At 39.7% G+C, this 22070-nt stretch overlaps 1 protein-coding gene across 1 annotated transcript in view; it reads left to right on the top strand.

The window, feature by feature from the left end:
- LOC134571250 (uncharacterized) overlaps positions 1-18940 on the top strand; it is a 63327-nt gene extending 44387 nt beyond the window's left edge. The window contains exons 5-7 of the mRNA XM_063429424.1: positions 9610-9664; positions 13284-13414; positions 17949-18940. Of these exons, the coding sequence (XP_063285494.1) occupies positions 9610-9664; positions 13284-13414; positions 17949-18940 (1178 nt within the window). The remainder of the gene's footprint in view (positions 1-9609; positions 9665-13283; positions 13415-17948) is intronic.
- Positions 18941-22070: the final 3130 nt, after the last annotated feature.

Below are 22070 nucleotides of genomic sequence, written 5' to 3'. Positions count from 1 at the left end.
GTATTTTAGTCAAGACTATGACTAAAACTAAATTTACATTTCCAACCAAAATTAACACTGCACAGAGGGGCTGTAAAAAGAGACAGACCAGGCATTTGGAGAGAGACAACTAGAGGGATAGGGGAAGGGGAAAAAGAGACAGAGACAGAGGCTTTAACTAGATGTGTCAACTGAAATTTACTGGAGATTTTAGTTGACAAAAATTTGACTAAAATACGACTAAAATTGCTTTAGTGAAAAGACTGACTAAATCGAAATTTGTCGCCAAAATTAACACTGGTCTCAACTTGGTCAGGTACTTCCCCTTTTCATGGTAACTGGACGAGGTGATCAACAAGTATGTTTGCAGTCTTAGGTCTAATAATCTCTCTGTAGATGAGCCTTGGAGATGCATGTAATAAACAGATTTATAGAATTAAGAAGGTGGGGCATGAAACATTTAGATATGTCCCAGTGTAAGTCTCGTGAGAGCTGCGGGGTCAGAGCGTTCGCTCCGCACAGCCGCGAGAATTACACTGGGAGCTGACAGGGGAGCTGACTGGACCGGCGCGGAGGAGGAGGGAGCTGCAGGAAAGATAAGTAAGAGCTTTCTGACAGCCCCCCTTCTACACAGCCAATGCCACTGGACCACCAGGGAGTGAGAGCCCACCTCCCTGCCATGTATCAAGCAGGGAGGGGGGACGAAAAAATATATAAATAATAATAAAATAATATTTAAAAAATAATAATAAAATAAAAAAATAATATAACAAAAAAATGTATTAAAATAATAATAAAAATGACCCCCCCCCCCACCAAAGCTCTGCAACACACATACACACACACACACTGCATTCATTATATACACACTGTAAATAAATATTCAATTAATATAATTTTTTTAGGATCTAATTTTATTTAGAAATTTACCAGTAGCTGCTGCATTGCCCACCCTAGTCTTATAATCGAGTCAATAAGCTTTCCAAGTTTTTAGGGGTAAAATTAGGGGCCTCGGCTTATATTCGGGTCGGCTTATCGAGTATATACGGTACGTAAGAATATCTCTTCAAAGGCTCAATTTTCAGAGCCCATTTAAAGTTGGCTCGGTACTTATGGTGCTTTTCATCTCATCAATGATCCATCCATGTAATAGTCATTGCACATGTCTCATGCGTAAATATGAGTACCTGTCACTGTATGCATATGTGGATGTGTTTATCCATTGTTAAGAATCTATCAGAAAACAGTCCGTGAGTCTAGGTACTAGATCTGCCCCTGACCTTAACATATGCTTCTTACACAAGTTATATTCATAATAGAGATGTGGAACTGCACTCAAACCCAAGCAATATGTATCTGGGTGCAACCAGGCCAGTCCCAGTACCAGGGGCCAAATACTTGATAAATAAAAATAGAAAAAAGGTCCAGGCACTCCAGGATACAAAACGGCAAATGTATTGAACCTACTGCCACTCACAAAGTTTCGACCTACACAGTCTTTGTTAAGCTGATGACCGTGTATGTAGAAACGTTGTGAGTGGCAGTGGGTTCAATAAATTTGCCGTTTTGTATCCTGGAGTGCCTGGACCTCTATTCTATTTTTCTTACACAAGTTATGGCACAAGGAAGCCTTCTACCCCATGTATAAGTCTATTACATACATTGGTGCGTATTTCCATAATTAAGAATATGCATCTCTTCCATCTGTATCCATGTAGATCTCCTGCTCTTAGAAAATAAATTGTACAACACGTGAACAAAATTGTAGCCTATTGGGGGAAAAAAAACTCTCCTCACGGTCCTCATTTTAAAATGTATATAACAATACAAATAATTCATACAAATTAAAATTAAATATATAATGCACAGTGTCATTTAAAACTGTTCAAATATAATCAAGAAAACAATCCAATCTGTACAAATGTCTGTATTTTCTGTTTCCTTGGTCACACCATTTCATAGAAAAACAGAAATAGCATAACATTCTCTAATAACATTATAAAAGAAAATATTAAAATCCGATTAAAAGGAATAAACTCTGAATCCTGAGAGGAATTTTTTTGTTTTATCAATTTTGGTCTCATTAATATACTGTCTTTTTTTTCCCTCCATTCTTCGTGCTCAAATCTTGATAATTTTTGCACCAAAAAAAATGTTTTGTAGAATGCTGCACCATAAGCCTGTCTTTTTAGCCATGCCCCTTCATGCCAGAAAGACTAGCTTATCAAAGGCAGACACACAGTCTCAGCCCGAACAGCACTGAGTGTGAGCTGCTTTTAATTTATAACCTGGCTGCGGACAGTCTGGAAAAGTGCATACAGGTAGTGGTATCTTTACTATAATTATCCTTGGGTGTCTTCTCCTTTTAATGCTCAGGTCACTTAGAGCAGCTGTCAGTGGCTGAGCTTTGTGCATACATTTAGGAAGTCTATTTTGGGGTGAGGGGCATGGTTAATTAGGTAGGGGTATGGTACAACATTCTGCAAAACTTTATCGTTTTTGCATTAAAATAATAAAAAAAAAAACTGAGCATGCAAAAATACAGCATATGAATACGGCCAACACCCAATGAACACATTGAAGTCATATTGCTGCCCAGAGTTTATCTTTAAGCAATAAACAGAGAAATGTCCAGGCATGATAGCTTGAAAAAATACTCAATTAACCCCTTAAGACCGCAGGACGTACTATGCCGTCCTTATTTGGGCGGCTCTAAACGCTGCAGGACGGCATAGTACGTCCTGGGCGGTCTTCAGCCCCACGTGGCCGGCGGAACATGGCCGCTGCAGATCGCGGTCGGGGGGCATGCCTGGCCCCCCAGGCAGCCCCCCTGTGCCTGGGGACCGCGGTCTGCAGCTTCCGATCGCAGTGACAGCCTGTCACTGCGATCGGTATTTACCATGTGTCAGCCGATTTGAAATCGGCTGACACATGGAGCCGGCCACATTCTTCTGCAGCAGACCCATTGGCTGACACATGTAACTGCAGCCATTAGCCCCCTACAGATCGCGGTGGGGGGCATGCCTGTACCTCCCAGGCATCCCCCTGTGGCCAATTACCGCGATCTGTAGGAGGTGATCACAGTGACAGCCAGTCACTGTGATCACTGTTAGTATGTGTCAGCCAATGATCTCAGATCACTGGCTGACACATTGTCTCTGCCCCTCTCCTCACCTCACTTCGATCTGAGAGAGAGAGGCAGAGAGATCGTGGTTTTTGCAGCTCCTGTGGAAAAAGAAAGTTTAAATTTTTTTTTTAAGTTTTAAAATTTATATTTTATTTAACCCTTTCAGTGCTGATCACAGCATATTACTGTGATCAACCTGATTAGGGTATTTATTTTTTTTTTGGATCAAAAAAAAATTATTTCTTTTGATCCTTTGTGTCAGTCGCAGCAACCCAAATCTCCATTACCCTTTCCCCGCTGCCGTGATCACTATACTGTACAGTATATCTGCTGTACAGTACTGTATCAGTGATCACTGTGATCAGAGGGCTCTCTGATCAGACTGACTTTTTTTTAGGGTTATTTTTATAGATCTGAAAATAACCCTTTCAGTGTACTGATTGCAGCTGCCTATACTGTGATCAGTACATTTATATTATTTTTTGAGGGCGGGTAGTAGGTGTTAGGCAGGTAGATCATTAATTACCCACTTTAGTATATAAATTAATTAATTTGTCCCCCTAGAATGGCACGTCGCTACTCAGCCGAGGAGGCGTATGCCATTCTGGCAGGCAGTGATAGTGACACTCTGCAAGACAGTGACACTATCACTGCCTCTGACATTGAGCCTCTGAGTGAGACCTCAAGTGATGGTGCCCCACCACCACTCACAAGAGGACGCTCAGCAAGCCCAATGCCAGGCAGAGACTGGGTGCCTCCAAATATGATGGCTCCAGAAATACCGCCGTTCACTGTTACACCTGGCATCACTGTAACAGTGGACGACTGCGAGCCAATTCGTTTTTTTGAGCTCTTTATGTCAGACGATATATTTGAGCTCATGGCTCAGCAAACGAATTTGTTTGCTATGCAGTATCTCTCTGCACATCCGGGGTCCCATCATGGTCGCAGGAATATGTGGAGACCCACGGATGTCGCAGAGATGAAGCGGTTTTGGGCTTTAACCCTAATGATGGGTATTGTAAAAAAGCCCAGTATCAGGTCCTGCTGGAGCAAGCAACGTATCCTGGCTACACCTCTTTTCCCTGAGGTTATGTTGAGGGATCGCTACCTGCAACTGCTGCGATTCCTTCATTTTAATGATAACTCGCTGTGTCCCCCTAGAAACGACCCACTGTTTGACAGGCTATATAAAATTCGGCCCTTTATTCAACTCCTGTCAGACAAATTTTCTGAAAATTATGTCCCCGATAAAGATATTTCAATTGACGAGTCCCTTATGAAATTTAAAGGTCGACTGCTATTTAAGCAATATATTCCATTGAAGCGGTCCCGATATGGCGTTAAATTTTATAAATTATGTGAATCCTGTACTGGTTACACATGGGCGTTTCGCATTTACCAGGGGAAGGATAGCCATCTTGACCCACCAGGATGCCCTGATTCTGTGGGTACAAGTGGCAAGATTGTTTGGGATCTAATCCTTCCCTTGTTGAATAAGGGATATAGGCTATGGGTTGACAATTATTATACCAGTATAGAATTATTTAAAAATGTATATTGTTTTGAAACCCTAGCCTGTGGCACAGTGAGGAAGAATCGCAGGGGTTTCCCCCAAGCCCTGGCAAGTGGCAGAAGCAGTAGAGGTTCCTCTTCAGCTCTCCGCCAGGATGAGTTGCTTGCTCTTCGCTTCAGAGATAGGAAAGATGTATACATGCTGTCTACGATGCATGACGAAAGTACAGTGCCAGTGTCTGTGAGAGGTAGCACTGAGCATCTGGAAAAGCCGAAGTGCATTGTAGACTACAGCAAGTTTATGGGGGGAGTAGACTTGGCTGACCAATGCATACAGCCCTATCTGGTGAACCGAAAAACTAGGACCTGGTACAAGAAAATTGCAATCTACGTGAGCCAGATTGCAATTTTCAATGCCTATGTCCTCTATACAAAAGAGGTCATAGGTAGGCCCTGCCCTTTCCTCGAATTCACATTAAGCATTTTGTCCCGTATGTTATTTACCCAGCCCCCCAATCCCACTTTGGAATCAGGAGATCTCCAAAGACTTTGTGGCAAACACTTCCCTTCCCGAATCCCATCCACCCCTAGTAAAAAAGCTCCCCAAAAAAAGTGCCGTGTTTGCTACAAGAAAGGAGTCCGAAAGGACTCCAGTTTTTATTGTCCAACCTGCCCATCTCTACCCGCCCTCTGCATAACAGACTGTTTCAAAGTCTACCATACAGAGCTGAATTTCTGAATCACTCTGTATGGGACTTTGGCAGTTTGTTTGCTTGATTTACCTGGATTTCTGACCTCGGCTTGTCCTGACTACGCTTTGTTAGCTGCCTGTACCGACCCATTGGCTTGTTTTACCGACTACTCTGAATTCTGGATTCCCCTGACCTTGGCCTGTCCCTGTTTACGCTAGCCATTCTAAAGTGGCTACACCAAACAACTCAAAATACTACATTTGTAGTACTTGAAATGTGACTTCCCAATAAAAAACTGATCACAGGGTTAATGCTGTGATTAGCACTGAAAGGGTTACAAAAAAGTTTTTTTTTTTTTACTTCTCAAACTTTTCGCACAGTGACTCTCTATGTGATATCAAAGATCTATCTGCCTCTCTCTGCCTTCAGATCAAAGTGTATGTGGGGTACTGTTCTATTCATGTGATGTAATAAAAACCTGGAAACATGGTACATGTAGGTACTGTTATATTCAAAAGACAGTGTTAAATCAAAATACTAAGTCTCTAGTGCACTAACTAATATCAGGATTATGACATTTCCAGTGAAAATGCTATTTATCTGATTAAAAAGACAAAAATCAAAGTAGAAATCGCTACATGGGCCCAGCATTTCTGTTAAAATGGCTAGACCTTACATCTCAAATTATGCCATTTGTTATACTCTGGGGTGCCTACTTTTGAAAATGGTTTGCCATAACGGTGGGAATGTTATTACCCAGGCTGCCATACTCTCTGAAAAGCTACATAGGCTCAGAAAATAATATTGGCAAACTTACAAGCTGAAAGGGCATCTAATATATTTCGCCCTGTGACTTATCAGTAAAATCTGAAATAATAGTACGTGGGGGTACCGTTATATTCAGAAGACAGTGTTAAATCAAAATACCAAGTCTCTAGTGCACTAACTAATATCTGTATTATGACATTTCCAGTGAAAATGCTATTTATCTGATTAAAAATACAAAAATCAAAGTAGAAATCGCTACATGGGCCCAGCATTTCTGTTAAAATGGCTAGACCTAACATCTCAAATTATGCCATTTGTTATACTCTGGGTTGCCTTCTTTTGAAAATGGTATGCCATAATAGTGGAAATGTTATTACCCAGGCTGCCATGCTCTCTCAAAGGCGAGATAGACCCAGAAAATCACTTTGTTAAATTGCCAACTTTGAAAAGGACATCTAATATTTTTGTCCCCATGACTTCCCCCCCAAAACAGAGAATCTAGTACATGGGGGTACTGTTACATTCAGGAGACAATGTTAAATACAAATAGTGAGGCTTTGTTGCAATAACTCATATCAGGAATATGAAATGTCCTGTGAAAATGGAGTTCATGTGCGTGAAAAAGCACAAATAAAGCTATAACCCCTATGTGGGCCCTTCATTTCTGATAAAGTGGTTAGACCAAACATCTTGCAATGCACCATTTCTTATACTCTGGGTTGCCTACTTTTGAAAATGGTATGCCATAATAGTGGAAATGTTATTACCCAGGCTGCCATGCTCTCTCAAATGCGATATAGGCCCAGAAAATCACTTTGCCAAATTTCAATGTAATAAAGCCTAAATGGATAAGCCGTATATATGACCGTGTAACTTTCCAAAACACCATAAAACCTATACATGGGAGGTACCATGGCGCTCGTGAGACCTCACTGAGCAGAACTAGGAGTGTTTCAGGGCAGTAAACTATATACTAACAATAATATTATCAGTGAAAGTACAGATTTTATGTGAAAAATGCAAAAAAAAAAAACACTAAATTTGGCTAGGGTTTGTGCCCAAGTGGCTACTACAAAAGACTGGGCATTCCCCATTTTGAATACCCTGGGATGTCTACTTTTTCAAATGGTATGTCATGATGGGGGTAATTTTCATTTCTTGGCTGCCATACGGTCTCAAAGGCAGCCTGGACACTGCAAACTAATCTGACAAATTTCAAGGTGAAAAAGCATAAATGGATAAGCCGTATATATGACCCTGAAACTTTCCAAAACCCCATAAAACCTATACATGGGGGGTACCATGGCGCTCGTGAGACCTCACTGAGCAGAACTAGGAGTGTTTCAGGGCAGTAAACTATATACTAACAATAATATTATCAGTGAAAGTACAGATTTTATGTAAAAAAAAGAAAACCCAAAAAAAAACGCTAACTTTGGCTAGGGTTTGTGCCCAAGTGGCTACTACAAAAGACTGGGCATACCCCATTTTGAATACCTTGGGATGTCTACTTTTTCAAATGGTATGCCATGATGGGGGTAATTTTCATTTCTGGGCTGCCATACGGTCTAAAAGGCAACCTAGGTCACTCAAACCAATCTGTCAAATTTCTATGCAGAAAATAAAATAATGGACAAGTCGTATATTTGACCCTGTAACTTTCCAAAACCCCATAAAACCTATACATGGGGGGTACTGTTTTACTCGTGAGACATTTCTGAATACAAATATGTATGTTTTATTGCAGGAAAACCGAATAGTATTCTGACATTAACAGTTAAATTGCCATGCTGAAATTGAAAAATAACAAGATTTCATAATTTTTTCAAGTTTTTTAGATTTTATTCATATAAAATGGAGTTCCATACATGAATGTTTGATATTAAATGAAAGCCCTGTTTCCCCTGAACAAAATGATATATAATAAGTGTGGGTGCACTTAGTATGAAAGAGGTAAATTATTGTTGAACAGACATATAGTAAAATTCTGTGGTTTGTTTACATTTTTTTTGGATCACAACTTGTACATTTGGCTGCGGTCTTAAGGGGTTAACCCCTTAAGGACACATGACATGTCATTCCCTTTTATTCCAGAAGTTTGGTCCTTAAGGGGTTAAAGAGTTGTAAAGTTGCCTTTTTGTTTCCAATAAAGTTTGCAGAGTGCCCTGACTTTTCTCTGTTTCATCTGTGGTTGTGGTAAAGTAATGGAACTTGTCTAGTTTCTTAGCAAACTAACATTTCCCAGTTAACTTCCACAGACTCTGCATGCAAGTGTTACTAGAGAAGTTTTAGGAAGATGAACAGCTCATTGGCTCTTTCATATAGTTACATATATAGTTACTTCTAACATACGTTCATTTTTAATTACTTTTTTTTGTGTGTGTAGTCTTTGATTTATACTCACGGAGTTGACAGGCTAGAATGAAAATTGGCTAGACATGCCACAAGTCTGTGTTGGTAGCGGAGGTTTTGAGACGGTCCACAATCAACACTAGACCAGACTGAGATTATATGCTGTGGAAGTATGTGCGTTAAAGGGACACTATAGTCACCAGAACAACAGCTTATTGAATTTGTTCTGGTGAGTAGAATCATTACCTTCAGGCTTTTTGCTGTAAACACGGTCTTTTCAGAGAAAATGCAGTGTTTACATTACAGTGATAACTTCACTGGCCACTCCTTAGATGGCTGTTAGAGATCCTTCCTGGGTCATGGCTGCCTAAAATGCATCCAAACATTGTGTCTCCACCCTCTGCATGCAGACACTGAACTTTCCTCATAGAGATTCATTGGTTCAATTCATCTCTGAGGAGATGCTGATTGGCCAGGGCTGTGTTTGAATCGTGCTGGCTCTTCCCCTGATCTGCCTCTTTGTCAGTCTCAGCCAATCCTATGGGTAAGCATTGTGATTGGATCAGACTACTACTTCTGATGTCAGCAGGCAGTGGGCAAGTCTAAAGGAAACTGGGACAAAGCAAGCAGCTCCAGACTTGAATACAAGTAAGATTTTAATATATTTAGGGAGGCATGAGGGAACCAGGGGGGCTAGATGGTGTTTTTTTTCCCCCATAGAGTCAGGAATACATGTTTGTGTTCCCGACCCTTTAGTGCTTCTTTAATAACTAAAATGCTCACAAAGGTAGCAAAACTAGAATTGGCAAGAATATTATGTTTGACTAGAGGTAGAGTAGAGAATGGTATGTCATTGTGCTCCGCTACAGCATCATTGTATTGTCCAGCGCATTCCTATGTTTATGCTCCATGTCAAGTTCATATTCTTGTTTACAGATTAAATCAATAGGGATGCGCCAACAAGAAGCAGGTTGAAATGGCTCAATCAGCTGCTTATAAAATGGGTAAACAAGTGTGACACTATTGGATTTTACTTTTTAGATTGCATTATGTAGCAAATGTTTCTTCTGACAGGAAAAATACCCCTGAGCTGAATTTTAAAAAATTCTTTGATCACGGCAAACTGTGAAATTGTGCATTCTTCACTTCTTGTATTTCTATCTTTATTGTATGCAGACTGCACTTACAGGAACATGGAAGAAAATGCAATAAATGTGAACGTGTGGAATAGGTAAGTGGCAAAAAAAAAATCCAATGTTTCTCGATATTTATTTTATTATGGGCAGAGTTCACAAATTCAGTTACTGATGGGTTATGGTACTTCCTCCTTTAGACAGAACATATTTGCTGCTTCTGTTTCCTGCTAATCCCTGTACCACCCTCTAGTTTGTTTTACCTTCCTCCCTATGTTTGAATAAGTTGTTACTATGAATATATTCCTTTCTTAAATACTCCCTGTAACCACCATGACAACTTTACTCTCTGCACAATAACTTGTGCTTAATGCACTCATCCCCCGCTGTTGATTGCTGCAAAGGAAAGCCCTTAAGAGCCCCTACAATGTAGGGATATGTGTGAACACAAAATAAAATCACAGGAATGCTGTAGATCCCTTGATTTGCTCATCCATAGCAATTTGTCACTCCTCAACTTTCCCACATTGCTTAGATATGGAACATTTATCTTGCATCTGGGGAAGGTATCTAGAATTAAAGGGACGTATGCACCCACACCACTTCAGCTAATTGAAGTAGTCTGGGTGCTGTGACCCTTTTGCACTTAGTGCTGCAATGTTAAACAGCCAGACAGCCACTGGGGACGCTTCCTGAATCTAAACTGACTTTTTGTTCGTTATCTGATGTTGGACGTCCTCACGGACATCCAGCATCAAATTTTTCTCTGCATTAAAAAGCATTGAATAATGCTTTCCTATGGGGAAGTCTAATGCGCGTGCGACCATTGCCGCACGTGCGCATTTGGTTTCCCACGCCGGCAGGGGAGGAGCGTGGGCAGAGCCTGTCCCAGTGCCGAGGGACATTGGCGCTGAATTCAGGCAAGTGGCTGAAGGTGGTGTGGGGGTGCTATTAACCCTATAGCGCCAGGAAAACTGCTTTGTTTTCCTGGCACTATAGGATCCCTTTAACCACTCTCTGTTGCTGTCGGTCAGATTGTTGCTGAAGGGGTTAAAACCCCTTCAGTGACTTACCTGATTCCAACGCCGATGTCCCTTGGCGCTGGTCAGGCTGCGCCTACTCTCCTCCCCTGCCAACGTCAGCTGGCAGGGGACAAAATGCGCATGTGCGGCAATGGCCGCGCATGGGCATTAAACCTCCCCATAGGAAAGCATTATTAAATGATTTCCTATGGGGATTTCGGCGATGCTGTAGGTCCTCACATAACGTGAGGACGTCCAGCGTTGCTTAAAACACTTTTCGTGTTCTAAGAACACAGAAGTCCCTCTAGTGGCTGTCTGATAGAGGAGAGGAGGACTTAACCCTGCAAGGTAATATTGCAGTTTATGAAAACTGCAATAATTACACTTGCAGGGTTACGGGTAGTGGGAGTTGGCACCCAGACCACTCCAATGGGCAGAAGTGGTCCGGGTGCCTGGAGTATTGCTTTAAGTGTCTTTAGTGAAATACCCATGCATGGATTTTGTTGTTGCATTGTATTTATTTCAAATTAGTGCGTTATCAGTCTACCCCAGTTGACACTCAAGCCTATTAAACTGCTCACTTCCTTCCTTTTGGTAGAAATGCTCTCAACCCATAGTTTTTTTGTTTGCTTTTTTTAAACTGCCGACCCGCTGGATGCTAGTACTGCTGATGGGCAGGTAGTTTAAAAGAAAAGAGACTTAAAATAAGATCATTCTACCATGGGCAAAAGCAAAAGAACTTCTATAAGGAAGAAATATTTGCACCTTTCGTAAGCAAGCTGTAAATAGATTTGGGGATAAGAACACATCAAGCAGAAACAACAAGAGGAGAAAATTCTGGAGCCGCAAAAAAAGTAGGAGGTAGGTTACAAATGTTTTTAGACCAATGGATGGAAACCGGCAATTCATGGATTTTGGAAACCATTAGGAATTACTGCAAAATAAGGTTTACAGAAAGACCAACAACTTTCTCTTTTCAAGAACAAAAAAAATCTGACAAAAAAAAGCACTCCTTTCAGAAACTTTCAAGCTAAGAAGGAGTTATAGACAAAGTGCAGACAAAGACAAATCTGTAGGTGTTTAGCCCAGATTATTACTGGTAGAAAAACCAGATGGCCCCTTTTGTCCAGTTGTGGACTTAAAAAGGGTCAACAGATAGATTGCATAGCAGTTCTGCATGGAAACCTTCCTCAGTAACCCAGAAGGAGACTTAATGGCCTTAATGGCCTCATTGATCCTAAACGGCGCCTATCTCCGTGTTCCGATGAACGGGCATCGAGACAATTCCTGAGATTCTTGGTTAGGTCGGGCCAGAAGATGCTGCACTTCCAATTCAAGGCACTACTATTGAGAAACCACTGGAAACTCTGTTCAAACTCATGGCATGGCTTCTGCAAGAGTGATCCTTGAAAGTTAAGGTCGTTCTAAAGAAGTAATTGAAGTAATTCTTAACTCCGCAAGAAAATAGACATTTTAAATAATTTGCGAATTTGTAATATATTGTTCCTATGGTGCAGTAAAGAGGTTTGTGATGATTTGAATCCTACTATTTCACATACCTTAAAATATTTTCGATCTGGTTTCGATAAAGGTTTCTGCGTCTGCACCCTTTAAGTGCACCTTTGTCCTTGGTTCTCAACACATTATGCAAAAGTCCTTTTTAAATTCTTCAGGAAGTCTAAAGTTCTTATTAGTAAGAATTACTTTCTTAATTGCTATCACTTCAGCTAAGAGAGTAGCGGAAATTCTGAACAATAGTTTTTTTTTTTTGTTTGTTTTTTTTTTCATTAAGACTTAGTGATCCTACATTTAAAAGCTTCTTTTTGCTCTAAAGTTTTAAGGAAAAAATTACATCAACCAGACAATAGTACTACCTTAATTTTGTCCAAATCCATGTTCACTGAAGAAAGTCAGACTTTACTCCTTGTATGTTTAAAGGGCTACTCAAACTTACCTGAACAGAGTAGTTTCCTTTTGCAGATCATTCCATCTTCTTATTGGCTTTAAATATCAAGCAAAAGGTAAAGCAGCATCTAAAGCCCCTCTTGCCTAAATAAGGAAACCCTTAACGAAAGACCATGCAAATCGCTGCAAGTCAAAGCGACCACATGGGCAGAGAAAGCACATACATCTCCAGAAGACATCTGTAAGGTCACTATATAGTCTCTCAACAAATGTCAGGCACTACAGGCAAACGGTGTTGCAAGCTGTTGTGATTTAATCCACCCGTATTGGATCTTGCTAAATCTCTTTTGGTACTTCAGCTAAACGTAGGGAAAACAAGAAATTTTGCTTACTGTAAAAAAAAAAAAAAAGTATTAACTGCAGTACATATTTCCCTCCCTTTTCATTAAACTATTTTTTTTTTTTTTTTTTTCAGTAAGCTGGTAGTGTTCTGGTAAATTCATGTTACTACTGGTGGGCACTCTCGGAGTAAGGCATTTTTGAGAGTGGGGTGGATCTGTTTTTTTTTTTTTTTTTTTTTTTTTAAAAACCTTTTTTTTTTTATATATATATATATATATATATATATATATTATGTGAGTTTGTGTTTTAGGCTACTGTATAGCATAGATATGATTAACATAAACAATATCTACATTGTGTGTGTGTGTATGTATATATATATATATATATATATATATATATTTATTTTAAAATAAATTATAACTCGGTTTTGTCTGCTTTTTTTCAGTTCAAGGCAGGCTACGTTCTACTGTGTTTGGTCCTGTAAGAACTGTGGTTTCAGTAACAGTTTAAAAGCACTGACTTGCAAACAGTGCCACTCTGCTATGAACGAGCTGGAGCAGAGTAACCTTGCAGTTGGTAAGTAATTGGCGTACCTGATTAAAGGTGTAAAATTATTAAAAGACCAGCTTTGAAAATGGCCACTCTTACTTTTGTCCTTTTTTGTTTTTTTTTCAGATATGGCTTTAGATACATATTGTTTTACAGCTTCAGTGAAGTCAGTAGAAGTATTTAGTGCTAGAAAGTAATTTGCATGCATGTTAAGTCCAATGCATTGCATACGTGTTGCTTTTTACAAAATAATTTGAACTATTTTAGCTTTTTGCAAGTCTAGGGTGAAATTATTTTGCAAGCAAGAAATTTACTGAGACCTAAAATGTTAGTACATTTGTATTTTAAATTTTAATGTGATTATAGTCCATGGGATCAAGAACATGTGGCATATTGGATTCCCGAGCTGGAAAGGTAGAACAATCCCAGAATTGTTTGCAACCACCCCTTTCTTCATGCTACTACCACTAGAAATCCCCAGTTATTGTTCTCTCATTTGGAGTAAGCATATGGAACTGGCTTTCTTCTTTGGAATCAAAATCACAGATCTTCTACCTCATCAGGGCTTATTCATAGAGTACACCATTTGAAAAAATAAAAGTAATCTTTATTACATTTAGTAAAAGAAAACCTACCAGTAGGAGTCAATGTATACACCCCATATACAAAATTCATGAAGATTGACAATGCAATAGTCACTTAATATACGATAGACCGTAATAGAAGTATACAAGCAAAGTAAGAAAATTTAAAATCTGTACTGTTACATTCTAATATCATTTGAAGTAAAATGCCAATGTCACCCAGTTTTTCGGCTAAATTATCCTTTTTTTTTTATTCCAACACGTTTGTTTGTACTACACGGCTGGATGGCTCTTTGTTATTGTTTGTATCTGCGTAGTTACAAACAATGCCCTGTTGCGATTCCCATGCCAATCTTTAGGAGTTTTGTAAATTGGTTCTTTACATTGACTCCTATTGACCTGGTATGTTTTATTTTACTAAATGTGAAATATATAAATTTTTGCAATTGGTATGATAAAATAGTTTTTTTTTACATTTTACAAGGCTACTTAGCCCATTAAGGACCAAACTTCTGGAATAAAAGGGATTCATGACGTCATGTGTCCTTAAGGGGTTAAAATCACCTATCTTTACAAACCAATATGGGGATTCATATACACCATATGGCCTTATTGTGTTAAGCCCACCAATATTTCTCAGTACCCCAATATATCAGTGGGTCTTACATTAATATTAACATTGATCAAAATGATAAAAATAGAAAAAATTCAGCACTTGTATAATACTGATATAGTCCAAAATCCTCTCAATCACCAAAAACGGAAACCTCTTGTCCTATATGGGGTAGGATAAAACAGGAAAAAAAGGTGTAGCGCCTAAAGTCTCCTTTAGGGAAACAATGGAAAAACAAAAAGGAATGATAGTGTAGTAAGTTTATAAACTTCTTGAGAGAGTAAGGAAATTAAACATTGTACACTCACACTTTCAGGGGGTAAAGGAGTCCTGCGGCCTAGGTTGAGGTAAATGGAATTCTACTTTGGAAGGATGACCGAGAGGCTGCATTTTCTCAGCCATCAGATGTTACACCCGGGAGGAAAAGGGGATCTCAATCTGGAGTTGTTTGCATCTCTAGAATCCAGAAAATAAACATGATGGCATCTCTCCTCCGTGCCAGGCATCAGTTATTGGGCATTTTTTATTGTGTTAATGCGTTTGCATCAGTTACTTTGTTTGGCATAAAAGGTCTACAAGCACTTGTTACGGTTTTCTTCTGCACCATATGATCCGTGCCCATCCCACATTTTGGCTCTCGTGTATTGTGATCACATTTCAATAAAAAACTAAATCTATGCTTTCTGACAATTTTCTTCTTCATGGCAACAATAAACAAGGCCTCTCCCTGTATTTTTCTTTAAGGTGCTAGTGCAGGGCTTGGCAACTTTCGTCATGTTTTGGACTACATCTCCCATAATGCTGTTACACCCATAATGTTGGCAAAGCATCATGGGGGGTGTAGTCCAAAACATCTGGAGTACCGAAGGTTGCCTGTGCTATTGCATAGTAGTTTTGCTCCTGCCCAGGTTGTCTTGTTTCTATTCTGCTCATTTCCTATCTGTTTTCCTTTTTCTCTGCTTGTCTAGAAGGTTAAAGGGACACTATAGTCACCTGAACAACTACAGCTTAATGTATTTGTTCAGGTGAGATCTATAGCTCCCTGCAGGCAATCTAATGTAAACACTGTAGAGAAAATACAGTGTTTACATTGATAGGAATACCTCCAGTGGCCGTCACTCAGACGGCTACCAGAGGGACTTCCTATCATGTAGGGCCCTAAAAAGGCCCTGTACACGTCAGACGTATTAAGATACGTCTGGCGTGTGCAGGAGAGAGAAGGCACTGTGTGCTCGCCTTCTCTCTCCAGCCTGTCAGCAGAGGAGAGGGGGCGGGAAAAGACCGCGAGCTGACCTGTCAGTCAGCTCAGCTCGTGGCCGCGCATGCGCGGTAGTGCGCTCAGGATTTCAGAAGGCGGCATGAGTGCCGCCCTATGAAGTATGTGCGCATGTGCAGCGAAGCCGCGCATGCGCACAAGGGAGCAATGACTCTTTCGAATGGAAGCGTCTGATTGCTCCCTGCTCGCGCCTGCCTATTTGGTCATTTTGACGAAATAGGGGGCGCGGCTTCACAAGGCTCCCGGCGCTGGATCCAGGTGAGTAAAATACTCTGACTGGAGAGTCCCTTTAACTGAGGATTTCCATTGGGTGTATCAGGAAGGATTAATTTGTCACATGGAATTCTGGGATTCATCTCCATTTGGGGGATCCAATATCAAACCTGTTATGGCAATCGTGGTCCATGATCAAACAGATGAAAAAAATTATATATTGTTAAACATTGTTTCTTTTTATTTTGGTTTATTTGTAGAGTACCTGTCATGACAAACATGACATACAACTTAATTTTTAATGATCAAAGAATTCCTAGCAAATGTCTAAAAATCTCTCAAATCATTGGTTAAAATACATCCCTTTCCCCCACCTCTCATCTCAGAGAGATGAGAAGGTTGTGTTCTGCATGCCTGTTATCAAAGAGACCCTCCTGGGTGTCTCTCCTGCTTGAAGTCAGCCCTAGTGAAAGCAATGCCGGCAAGTGGAAGTAGGGAGGAGGGGCAGGCTCTGTGTGAAAGCTATAGCAGGAGAAGAGAAACAGCCAGAATGATTTAACGCTTTGAACAGGCAAGCTGAGAATGTAGAGAGAACATATGCATTTTATTTACATAAGGAAAACATAAATCATTGGGGACTCTTACCCTATTATGGGAAGCAAGTCTGTGCTTTCCAAACAGGGGGTATTGTGGTGGAATCTCAGTAAAAATAAATTTAGTAGGCTGAGATTACCACGTGGCATGTGTACGTGCATATGCTGACGTATCGATCAGTTGGTTGCACGAGGCAAGATACGATCAGTAGTGTACGGAGCATGTGCAAGAATACAGGATGTAGTATTCCCCTCCTCCATTGTGCTGGACAAGCCATGCGGTCAAGCAGGAAGTTAATTCTTATTTGTATTGATTGGTCAAGAGAATGTGCGGGTGGAGCTTAATATGGGAGGAGTTATGTGCCTATATAAGGAGCCTGCACTATTGTCCGGGGCTCAGAACTTGCTGTATTTTGGTGACATTAGTCCCTCTGAGTCCCGATCGGTGATCCAATAAAGAATCTCTTCCTTCCTGAAGAAACCTGTGTCCATCTCTCTGTGCTTGGCTTCCGTCAGTTTCTCCGGTATCAGTATCAGAGGAACATTAAAGCAAGTGTAACACAAACTGAAAACCTAACTGATGCTTTCAACAGAAGACAGGAGTTATGGAAATGAATATGACCTTAAAATAATTTCAAGGAAAGAAACTCTTAATTGTATAATCTGTCAAGCCAGATGGTTAACAAACTGCAAATCTGTATCTGTCAGAACAGGTACACTTTAACACTTCTGGACTTACATTTTGGCAGGATACTCAGATTAACAATAGATTTAATTAAACCTGTTGCAGATTTTAAAGCATAAATAACATTAAAAGTATAGTGTGGTTGTGTATCATGGTAGCACACAATTTGGTTATTATGGCTCTTTCAGTGGTAGTTTGTGACTTGTTTCCCACATTGGGGCCTGGAATTGAGAATCTTCATAGAAATTATTATAAAAATTGAATAGTGGTGTTTATGGCAATGTAATGTTTATTTAGATTAGGTGGCCTGTTTTTTTCTTTTGGTCGATTTTATTTTTTTATGTTCTGATTGCAGAATGATTTTTATTTTATAACTGGTATTTATAAATCGCAAACATATTCTGCAGCGCTGTACAATTGGGGGACAACGTACAATATACACGGACAAATACAAAAGGTAGAGAGGACCCTGCCCGTAAGCTGAGATCTAGCCTTCTAGACATCTTTTATGTCTATTCTTGCATTTTTGCTTTAAATAGGGATATAGTGTGCTGAAATGTGTTGATCATAACAATCTGTAATATTTCTTCCAAACAGATTTTGAGTCCTGCAATTATGATACAACCTTTTTATCTGAAGGTGACTCCTATTACAACAATGCAAGAAATAAAGAGAAACCAACCAAAAGCAAAGCTGAAGATACATTTCTTGTTGGCAGAGGAGATGAACTTTATTCAAATTTCCAGCCTATAAATAAACTTGTATCCAAAGTTAGTCCTCAAGAAATAGTATCGCCTAGAAATGATAAAGTTTTCGAGTCTCTGGAAGGAAAACCATATATGGATAAGTATATACAAAATTGTGATGGAGCTTCCCAAACCCATCAGGTGATTTGTGAGACTTTAAGTCAGAAACTACCGTTAAATCCAACCGGAAGTTCCATGTTTGTGGAAGGGTCTTCAGGATTGCTAATGCAGAACATCAAAGAAAAAGAGGAGATGCACACAGAAGGTAAACCAGTACAAGAATTTGTGCCCAGTTTTGATCATTTTGAGGACTCTGGAATTACAGAAGACCAGATGTTTGCAAGCAGTGAATTGTTTTTGGATGACAAAATAAGTTCTGCAGTTGAGGAACCAAATGAATATCTTACTTGCACTAGTGAAGAACCCATTATTCTAGACAGTTCTTCTAGTGACCTAAATGATGATACTTCTTTGTCCATTAGGAGTGGAAGCTACTACAGTCTGCGCAGTAATTCCAGTTCACCCATTTTCATTGATGGCCAGCCAGACCTAGAACTGAGTTACTTTGAAGAGGAAGACTTTCCAAATTATTCAAAGGTGATCAGAAATACGATCTCAAAAGCAGTCAATACTGATATGCCCACAGTAGACCAGCCTTGTCTCCCGCAATTAAAAACTGCACAAACAAGAGATGTGTCCTGTAATACAGAACTCTCATGTCTGATAAGACATGAAAAAGGATGTCAGACCGATGGATTGGACACACAAGATATAGTTGCAAATGCAGATATTTCAATTTCTGAACTTTTCTCCAATACTCGGGTAAGACTATGTGGAATGTAAATGCCCCTTTACCATGCTTTCAGGAAGCTTTTGAAAGTTACATAACGTTCTGCTTTCTAATTTGATGTGGTTTCATAGATGCAAGTTTTCACTATTATGTGGACTGCCTATACAGACATTTTTCATTCTGTATAGACAGATCAGCTTTAGTTTTTGTTTTGTAAAATATAATTGATTATATTAAGTAACAGTACACAATATCCTGCTAACTTACCACTAAATAGCAACTTCAAAGCTCACAGATTATAATAGATTTATTTAAAAACACCTAATTTAGGCAGACATAATGGGGGCTTACTTACAGTGTATGTATTCCCTGCCACACTATCAATATACCCCATCGCTGTTTAGTGGATGAGTGAGTGTGCTGGATCTTGTGCACTGTTACTTATTATAATGAATGATATTTTATGAAAATTCAGCGTCCGTATGCAGAGCGTGGAGACGCTGAACGGTAGTGCTGTCTACTGTGCAGCACTGCCCCAGGAAGCACCTCCAGTGACCATCTGTGGAGTGGCCACTTGGAGGTGTCCTTAGGGAGCAATATACACACTGCCCTTTTCACTGAAAAGGCAGTGTTTGCATTAAAATGACTGAAGGCAATGATTATACTCACCAGAACTACTACATAAAGCTGTAGTTGTTCTGGTTGCAATAGTGTCCATTGAATCATTCATACAGCCACCACATTCTTCCTGCTCCTTACACTGAAATACCAGCTTAGAGTACTGGCCCTTTCAGAGATGGCTGAACATTATGGAGTAATGCAAGTTGTATTTTATTTAGCAGTCAAGCTCTTGATTGATCTTCTATCCTGCCAGTTAGACTCCCCATTTATTTTTTGTTTTTCCCAAGGAAAAATGAAAATTTCTGGAAGAATTTAAAAACTGCAGAGTAGGAACATTACATTGAGAACCTAAAATGCAGAGTACATTCTGTAATTTATGTTCCCAATGTAATAAAACTTTAAATTTGTTACATATGGAATATAACATGCTAAATGTGTAAAAATTAGTTTGCTTGAAAGAGAAGAAAACAAAAAATAATAAATCCAGTTTTAAAAAGCATTTTGTTGATTTATAACAAATTAAACTACAAATCCTGGATATGTTAAGAACATGTGAGCTATATGGAACCTCTTTTGCCAGTACATTAGATAAAGCAACACCCCCTCCCCATGCACCCTTCCAGTGTCTTTTTACTTGTCTCTAAGTTTCTTTATCAGAGCTGTCAGAATCCTCCAAGTCGTCCACTTCCTGTGGGTGGACATGGGGCAGAGCCGGCCGTTCTAAGTGTTTAATTGGGTAGAATGGAAAGACATTGCTGAGCACCTTCTCCGATGTAGCAGCAACAGCTACATTAACCCCATAAGGATGGCGGGCGTGCTATGCCGTCCTTTTTGGGGCGGTCCTAAATGCCGGCTGGCATAGAACGTCCCCGCCATCCTTTGTACTTACCGGGTCCCTGACGATGGTCACGATACTGGGGTCTGCATGTGATCGAGGGGTCTTCGCAATCACATGACCGGAATAGCCGACTTATGCAGTGCCTCTCAGGCAGTCCCCCTAATGCCTGCAAAAAAGTTTATAAAGTTAATAAAAAGTTTAATAAAGTAAAGTACTTGGATATATGATGTATGTTATAAATACATATATATTTTATATATATATCTATATGTGTGGATATATAGCTATATACAAGTAAAAATTAATAAAACAACATTTTGTGTGTGTGTGTATAATATTTTTACATAATCAAGTTATTTTATTAATTACAGTCTGATTGACCTGCCAGACAACCCAGGCAGAAAGTCCAGAGAATTTGGCTCGCAAGCCCTATATTTAACCTTATAACGTTCCAGGACACCATTAACCTGTACATGGAGGGCACTGTTTTACTCTGGAGACTTTGCTGAACATACACCCAAACGGTACTCTCACTGACGATGTAATTGTTGTGATACGTTTTACTATTTTGTAACACTAATATTTGTGTTCGGCAAAGTTTTTTAGAGTATAACAGTACCCCCCATGTACAGGTTTTCTGGTGAGTCAAATATAAAGGCTTGAATTTCCTTTTTTTCACATTGACATTTGTCTGGTTATGTTGCCTTTGAGACCGTATGGTAGCCCAAGAATAAGAATTACCCCCATGATGGCATACCATTTGAAAGTAGACAACCCATGGTATTGCAAATAGGGTACGTTCAGTCTTTTTTTATTAGCCACTTAATCACAAACACTGGCCAAAAATAGCATTCAATTTAGTTTTTGCATTTTTCACCAACAAACCAATATGAACGCTAACTTTGGCCAGTGTTTGTGACTAAGTGGCATGATGGTGTTTTTACTCCCCTTTTTTCCCACGCCGTGCTGGTTTCTCCGTTGCTTGTCCCACCTCGGCTAAGCCAATGCTTTTCCACAGGACGGCATTGGGAGGAAATTACGCATGTTCTCTATAGGTAACATTCAGTGCCTCCATGTAGAGCACTGACACAGGACTCTAGTGACGGTCACTAGAGGTCTTAGTAGACAGCAATGTAAACTTTGCCTTTTCTCTGAAAAGGCTACGTTTACATTGAAAAGGCTACAGGGGCAGGCTATAGACACCAGAACTACATTAATCTTTCAAGTAAGGCCTAATGGTGATGACAGAAATAACCTCATTAACTATAGCAACACGCAAAATTAACTGAAACCACAATTCCCCCTAGAGGTGGCAATTTTTTAGGTGTAGTGTTTTTTTTTGTTTGTGTTTTTTTTTTTTTTTTGGTATTTGAATTGTATGCCATGATTTGTTCAGGGTACAGGAATTTAATTGACTTGAGACTTCACACTTAGTCTAGAGCAGGGTTGCCTAAAAGGTAGATCACCAAATATTGTAAAACTGCAGCTTCTACGATGCTTTGACATTCTAAAGGCATGCAATATCTGGGTGTCTACCTCTATCTGGTCTAGAGTTTTGGACGATCATTCATGCTTTCAGGTTGTCCCCTGCTCTGCGAGACAATCGATTTTGTCCACCACAGAGTATCAAAATGCAAAAGATGTCAAGCATGTCATGGGCTTTCCCTTATTACTTCTTATTCAGTTTGTCAGGAAAGTTCTGCAAGCAGTTGCCTTTTTTGTGC

This window comes from Pelobates fuscus, chromosome 8 (assembly GCF_036172605.1).
Source record: "Pelobates fuscus isolate aPelFus1 chromosome 8, aPelFus1.pri, whole genome shotgun sequence".
NCBI lineage: Eukaryota > Metazoa > Chordata > Amphibia > Anura > Pelobatidae > Pelobates > Pelobates fuscus.
This window is presented reverse-complemented; position numbering and strand designations above follow the sequence as displayed.